This window comes from Vigna unguiculata, chromosome 11, assembly GCF_004118075.2.
Source record: "Vigna unguiculata cultivar IT97K-499-35 chromosome 11, ASM411807v1, whole genome shotgun sequence".
NCBI classification, from domain to species: domain Eukaryota; kingdom Viridiplantae; phylum Streptophyta; class Magnoliopsida; order Fabales; family Fabaceae; genus Vigna; species Vigna unguiculata.
Window position 1 is genome coordinate 27908040 of NC_040289.1, and position 7808 is coordinate 27915847.

The 7808-nt window shown below is 31.4% G+C and overlaps 1 protein-coding gene across 2 annotated transcripts; it reads right to left on the minus strand.

Annotated features, from left to right (window-relative positions):
* Positions 1-1266: 1266 nt before the first annotated feature.
* On the minus strand, positions 1267-5148 carry LOC114168887 (optic atrophy 3 protein homolog). 2 transcript variants are annotated; one of them, XM_028053856.1, is made up of 4 exons: positions 4827-5145; positions 4586-4723; positions 1880-1966; positions 1267-1589 (listed from the first exon to the last, which is right to left on the minus strand). In XM_028053856.1, the coding sequence occupies exons 1-4, from the start codon at positions 4950-4952 to the stop codon at positions 1437-1439; spliced, it is 504 nt and encodes a 167-aa protein (XP_027909657.1). In that variant the 5' UTR covers positions 4953-5145; the 3' UTR covers positions 1267-1436. The 2 variants fall into 2 exon arrangements, 1 of the variants encoding a protein (XP_027909657.1); XR_003600784.1 differs by lacking the exon at positions 1267-1589 and having other exon boundaries at positions 1747-1966; positions 4586-4720; positions 4825-5148.
* Positions 5149-7808: the final 2660 nt, after the last annotated feature.

Consider the following 7808-nt stretch of genomic DNA (forward strand, 5'->3'; position numbering starts at 1 on the left):
CATAAATATATTTAAGAGCATAGTCATTTAAGGCTTATTTAATATCGATCCAGTATGGATAAATAATATTAATAGATATATTTATTGATGTAATTATTGTATATTAAGATAATATATAGTCAAATTTAGGTAATTTGAATATATTATAAATATCTTTTAATATTATATATCAATCGAATATACTGGTTAAGAATAAATATGATAAATTTTTATTATTTTTTATTTTATAACCGATTTTGTAGAACTCAGATACCTTGTAAGTACGATATTTTAGCATGAAGTACTGTGTGGATCTTCCCTTCCTGATAAACAGGAATTTAATTCCAACAATTAGAAATATTCAAGTCACTATAAGATCTTGTCATCGACCTACGCTTAAATCTCACCGAGAACAATTATAATATTTATGACACTTCAATATATTTGATTAGATTATTTATTTTAATCTTAAATTTTAATTTTGTAATTCTAAAAATTAAAGTAAAATCCCTTTAAATGTATCATTGCATGTCATACATAATATTTAGAAAATGGCAAAAAAAAATATTATATTTAATTTTCTTACAAAAAATATAAAACATTATAGAAAGATAATTTCATTGAAAAAATAAGATCGGTAATGAGCTGTAAACAAAAAATATATTTAATACTTAAAGAAGAAAATAATTTTAATTTAAAATGTAACTTTATCAATGAAATATACATTCAAAAAAAGTAAAAATTATTAGAAATTAATTAAAAACAATTATGTATTCTTTAATTATAACAACTAAAAGGAAAAAAAGGATGATTGCATCACCTTTTACCTCCAAATATTTGCAAAATAAATAACATGTTCTTATACGTTGCATTCCGTCATTACGGTTTTATCCTTTGTGTTATGCTGTATATTTCTGCTGTTTATAAAACTGCATAAATGGGTAGATCAAACATGATTGAGATTACATCAGAGAAAGAACCGAATGTTCTCTGTGCCTCGGTTGTAACTTGAATCAAAGGAAAACTTGTGAATCTTTTACATTGCACTGTATTTCGGTTGTTTTCTATAAATTGCACTGTATTTTTTTTTCTGGTATTTCAGGTGCCACTGCAGAACATCAATATAAATTATATCATGAAGTCTAACTCATTTAAGGTTATATTTTATATGTAGTACTTTAAGAGCCTAGGAAACAACTTGGATCAGATTTGTATTTGTTTTATAGAATATCAGACAATTGTTCCAAATTACAATATCATTTGAGCTACCATGAGGGTGAGAGCAGTAAAAAAAGAAAATTTTGCACGAAACATATGTATAGATCATCCAAAGCCTTGAAAATTGTAGTTAGCAGGGAGAATTTATATGCTCTGCTATTTTATCAGTTATGTTTCTTTGCAAACCAAGAGCAATGGTTTGTTAAACAAAATCTGTGGTCAATGTTGAATTGCAACAATCAATTGGATTTTCTATTTTCGGAGACATGAGTGGGTCCGAAGTTAAGAGTGCTAAATAATCCTCGGGCTCTAGAAAGCTGTTCCAGCTCTTCAAGTTTGTGTGCAAGAAGTTCAATTTCTCTAGCCAACTCTTCATTCCTCGTCTTTATTGCCTGCAAAAGTGCAAAGTCACAAAAAATTGCGTGCGTCCTTGAGATTTAGAATATTTTTGGTCCCCCAATAACTTTTTCCTCCAATTCCAATGGAAGTAAAGAAGACTAAATAAATAGGTAGGTAAAAGTATAACCTAGATGTGATGGGAAAAATCCAAATTTAAACCTCCATCCTTCATAGCATTCAGAGAAAATAAATGATTACAAGAAGACCAACTTTTCTTCAATGAATCCCTCAACTTTTCAACCTCACAAAGGATCATCTATAACAGAGAAGGCAGAAAGACAACCTGTATTTCCTGTCTACGTATTTCTTCTTTTCTTGCTTCTGATCTTGAACTTCTTTGCACCTCAAAAATGATAGCAGCTCCAGCAACCTAAATAGAAGGAAATTAAATTTATGTTGTGCAAAACCTCCTGCTTTATGTTATGAGGAAGACAAACTGATGATGGCACAAATATTGATAGATGGCACAGATGGATAATTCTCAGCATGCTATTAATTAATCCTGAAAGCAAGTGGAAATTCTACAAATTATGGGAAGAACTTCTTACATATATATTTGCAATATTCAGTTTATATATATTTGCAATATTCAGTTTAAAATCGCAAAAAAATAAAATGGGATTAGAAGTCAAACAAGTTCACATTGGTTATCAAATCACAATCTTCATATGGTCGACATCAATCTTGAATGCTACCATTCATACAGATATTTCTTTCTCAATACATATGAAGCCTAGTAGTTTTCAATATTAGAACAACTTTGCTCCTAGAGGGCTCTTTCACACCCTCAAATAAGATAATTCAAATCTTATTTTCTGGTTTAAATCTTTTTCTTCTCTTCTATTAGACAAGGGAAGTCCATTAAGAGCCTAGCTTACACAAATTTACAAATGCTTTTAGACAATGGCAAAACCTACACACAGAGGCCATAGATAGCTTTTCGTAGAATGGCTCTATTTGGCTTTGGCGCCTCATGGGAGTAAATTGGAAAGTACATAAGCACTTTCTTAAAAACATCCTAGAATTAACCGGAACTTAATTTAATACCAGAGGCAATAAAAAGCAAGCTAACATGAACGGATTTTTGGGCAGTGAATTGCATGAACATCTACTATTGAGTAGCTCAAACCTTCCCAACAAAATATTTATCCAAGGAGTTTCTGCACAAGTCGAATCTATTAATTAGATTCCCAATACCTTGTGCATATATTTAAAAACGGTAGCTTCCCCTGCCATATATGGCTATCATTCATTAATAGTATTCCTTTCGAAGGAAATATTAAATATCGGACAACTGATTATCTCATCTCTACTTGGATAAAAGCTAACCAAACTGGACACTCCTCTTTCAACATGAAAACAAACACGGGGCAAAAAATGCAAACAAACTACTTGATCTTTGTTTCTATGAAATCTTATATATGTCCTGCAAAGTTTGAAATAAGGTCGACCAACTCTTCTATAACATAAGTTATCCCTTCTCTCCTTTTAAAGGAAATATTTTAACACAATTATCTAAAGGGTCAGTCAGTTTAATGAACAGAAGTGTCATTTGTAGAGATTCAAATGGTTGTCAAAGTTCTTCAATATTGGTCCAGAGTACTCTTATTCAAAAAAAAAAAATAGAACTCGGAGTATTTTCTCTAAACATTTTGGGCCTCCACCTAACTAGTTGGAAGACAAGTAACACAATTACAGTAGTCATCAACCAACTACTCTATAAGATTTCTAACTAAAGGAACCTCACGTAATGATCACTCAGAAGAACATGAAAACAAGGACTGAGCTCTAAACAACCTTATCATAAAGAGTGTAAAATCATGTCATAAACTAAGCATCCCAACTCTTAAGTAATTACAAGAAGGCAGGTGAACGATTTTTTTTATATATCTAGCAATACAAACATTCAATAAAAAATACAACAAAGAGTCATTACAACAGAATGGCCACATCCAAGAGACAGATGGTGCTGAGAAAGTGAATATAATCACGATCGTGGCACCTCTTCAAGTTGCTAAAATGGATGTCATTTAGTCAAGTTTAGCGCAAAATATTTATTCTGCGGAGCACAGAGATGACATTGTCATCATCTAAAAGAAAGACCGCACACTGCTAAAATAATTGTGAGATGCAACTATGATTTTAATGGAACCCATGAAGAATTTAACTCACTATCATGCACAACAGTTCAACAAGACTCAACTAGTTAATGGGGTAAAGATTGCCTCTTACTCATGTCTATACGGATACATTGGGAACAAGTAACTAATATGTTGAATCTAAGGTGGAATTGTTTTAACAAAACCCAATTTCTATCTTTGGTAGAAACAATACTTGACCAGACTTTAGTACCTTTCAAAAGAGTCGGATTAGTCTGAGACGAAGTCTTAAAACAATGGGGGAACATGTCCATTGAATTGTATACATACTATACCGAACACTATTGCAAGCGTGAAATTTGTAAAATTGATAATAACCCAATAAAAAACAAACCGACATGCCCAAAACAACCACACTGATAAGCTTCGGCACTGTCTTATAATTTGGACTCGAACCTAACTCAATTAAAATGTTAATTCTTTATCTAAGAGTATGTTTCTATAAAATTCACACAAATACTTATAGAAGAATAAAATAAGAAAGAAAAACAAAATTAGTTTCTCCATAAAATTAAGTTGTATACAAATTAATTTATAAAAATCTCTCATATTAGTTTCTCTTATTTTCTAATTTATATATAAATTAGTTTTAGTTTATTTACAAATTTTCTTTTTATCTTTATGAAAAAAGTTTATCCAAAAATACCTTAAGATTTGTCAAGCACGTAAACGCTATTTTAGCTTTATCACTAATCAAAGTGGGATTTCCTTCTATCAGAATTCAGTGATGATCAAACAGTAAAACACACAAACAGGTTGAAGACAATTCGTGACACAGAACGAACATGGTAATAATGGTAGGAAGAACAACATCATTATGTTATCATTACCGAGAACACGAAGAGTTCTCCGAGCAAATCGGCAGCAACTTGCACAGCCCTCTCCTCGTTCAAAGGACGGATTGCAACATCAGTGGCACGACCATAGATTCTTCTCTGCACTGTCGTCGTCAATCTGTGATTGGCCTGAGCCAAGGAAGAACCAGAGTCACACACAGCACAGGATAAAGCACGTGTGAGTGTGAAAACGGAAAGAAGACACGTGCGAGCGGGAGAAAGGAAAGTGGGACCTGGCAATGGCGATGATGAAGCTGCGGAACTTGGGGTGGTAACCGGCCTCCTTCTTGAGCCTGTTGGCGATTGGTTTACACGCGGTTTTGAGAGCGAGTGTTGCCAGCTTCACCACGGGAAGCACCATATTCTCTGTCGAGAATAGGAAAGTGAAGTGAGCTACGAAGTTGATAACGGTGAAGCGAATTTGGTGCCTCTGTTGGGTGCGTGTGATCCACGACCGTATTTCATCACCGTATCTTTCTTGCTTAACAAGAACATGGTCTGCTCCATCACAAGGTGCCGGAATAGTAAAAAGGAAAAAAATTATAACTACTTAATCATATTCGAGAATCTTCGCGAAGGTTTACGAAATTGATGATTTGTTTCTAGGGTTGAACTCAATTACTTCATATTAATAATTAATATTTGAATTTTTACAGTACATTTTAGACTTAATTAAATTAAATGCCAAGTCCATTGCTATTAAATCTAATTCTTTTATTAAATACTCCAATTTTTTAAAATTTTTCATCATAGTATTTATAGTTTCTTTTTTTATTAACAAGTTGATACGATTTTAAGTTGTTTTGTAATTTTGTTCCTACACCACGTTAACAAATGTTAACCTCTTTAATTAATATAAAATTATATTTCAATTATAGTAAAATGGTATACGATTTTTATTATTTTTGTTAAAAATATGTTACATCATCGTTACTCATTAAGAGTAAGATAATAAGCAGGAGATTTTATATTAGTTTGTCTAAATAATTAGGAGGGAATCTTCACTAATAATTTTGAAGAATAAAAAATAATACACTTAAAATATATAAATTTGTAATACACATAATTTTAAATTCATTTTTTCATTTATTGGATAATATCATATTTAAAGATGTTTATTGTATCAAATTTCAAATAATTAATATCAAATTCATTATCTATAATTTAGTGAACTTTTTCTAATTAAACAATTGAATTATTAATATGATGTTTTAGATTATATAAATATGTTTAATTTATTTTTTGTTTTCATTTGTACAGAAGTTTCCATTTTATTATTTTTAAAAAATAAAATTATTCTTTTATTCTTCACATCAATCTACATTTAAAAAAATTAAAATTAATTTATCATAATTTTATCAAAAATTCAAAGACATAATTACTAAAAGAAAAATTTATGATAATCGAACTACAATTAAAAATTGGTTACGAAAAAATGCAAATATAATACATTACTTTTTCTTCTATATATTCATAGAAAATTGTAAAGGAAATAAGTAAAAGGAATTCTAGGGTTGTATTTCATTGGAAGGAATAAGAGAGAGAGATACAAGAGAGAGTATCTATAATTAATATATATAATCCTTACCATTACGATATTATTTCTATATTAATGTAAAAACATGCAAAAGTGTCCCTGTGATTCAGCTATTTTAATAATTAAAATATTTTTCCATGGTTTAATTTCTAACGCTCTCCCTCAAGTTGAAGAGTGAATATCAAAAACTCCTAACTTGCGCTTCATGGTAGAGAAAACTTCTTTTTCCAATGGTTTGGTGAACACATCAGCAAGTTATTCAACAGAAGACACATGTTTTGTTGCAATTGAACCATCTTGAATCTTATCACGAATGAAGTGACAATCCATCTCTATGTATCTAGTTCTTTCATGAAATACCGGTTAGCCACAATGTGTAAGGCGACTTTATTGTCCCAATACAACAATGGCAGTTTAGGATGCAATATCTGTAAATCTATCAACAATGATCGTAACCAAGTCAACTCACAACAAGTACCTGTCAATGATCTATATTCAGTTTCTGTTGAGGATAGAGAAATTGTCTTCTGCCTCTTTGTTCACCAAGAGATGAGGGAGGATCCAAAAAAAACACAATAACCTGTAGCTGATTTTCGGGCTACAGGGCAACCTCCCCAATCTGAATCACATAAAGCGCGCAAAGATAAATCATTTTGTGAAGAAAAAAATAGACCTTGACCTGGATTATTCTTTAAATATTGTAGCACACGCATTGCAGCTTTCATATGAGGCTTGCATGGAGAGTGCATGAATCTGTTTAGTATGTGTACCACACAGGTGATATCAGGATGAGTAATTGTCAAATAAATTAAGCGACCAATAACTCGCATATATACTGACGAGTCCTTTAATAATTCCACTTCATCAGAAAGCTTGTATTTTGTTCCATGGGAAAATCCACGAGCTTAACTCCAAGATACCCACCATCTTTGATAATTTCCAAAGTGTATTTTCTTTGTGATATGAAAATACCTTTTGTAGAACAAGAGACCTCAATACCCATGAAAAACTTAAGATCACCCAAATCTTTTATCCGAAAACGATTGTGTAGGAATTATTTAAGACTAAATATTGCAATAAGGTCATTACCAGTTATAAGAATTAAATCAACAAAGTTGTAAATGACTTGCCTTTTGTACATGTAAATAGTGAGTAATATGCTTTTGATTGAATAAAACCAATAGCCTGATTAGTTGTAGAGAATTTGGCAAACCATTAACGAGAAGCTTGTTTTAATCCATATAAGGACTTGTTGAGGCGACACACAAGATTCTCCCCTTATCGCTAAAAACCTGGAGGAAGGGACATATAGATTTATTCGAAAAGATCACCATGAAGAAAAGCGTTATGGACATCAAGCTGATGAAGAGACCAATGTTGAGCAGCAACCAAAGCTAATAAACAGCAAATTGTGACCATTTTAGCAGTAGGTGAAAAAGTGTCATGATAATTGATACCTTCTAGTTGTGTCATATGTTAGTTTTGAAATGGTGATTTAAGCCATGAAGGGGGGTTGAATTGGCTTTTTAAAACTTTTTTTGAAAGCTTAAACATCTTTTCAATCGAATCAAATAGATTGGAAAGTTAGGGTGTAAAAGCAGCAGACCAGTACACATTCAATCGATTAAAAAATAAAACAGCAGACTAATTTGTTCTTGAGCTATGAAATAGTCGATTAAA

Coding starts and splice junctions, on each gene's coding strand:
- LOC114168887 (XM_028053856.1), bottom strand. CDS start 4,952: ATGGTGCTTCCCGTGGTGAAGCTGGCAACACTCGCTCTCAAAACCGCG. Junction 1,967..4,585: donor GAGAACTCTTCGTGTTCTCG/GTAATGATAACA, acceptor CCTTCTATTTAG/GTTGCTGGAGCTGCTATCAT. Junction 1,590..1,879: donor TACGTAGACAGGAAATACAG/GTTGTCTTTCTG, acceptor GCACTTTTGCAG/GCAATAAAGACGAGGAATGA.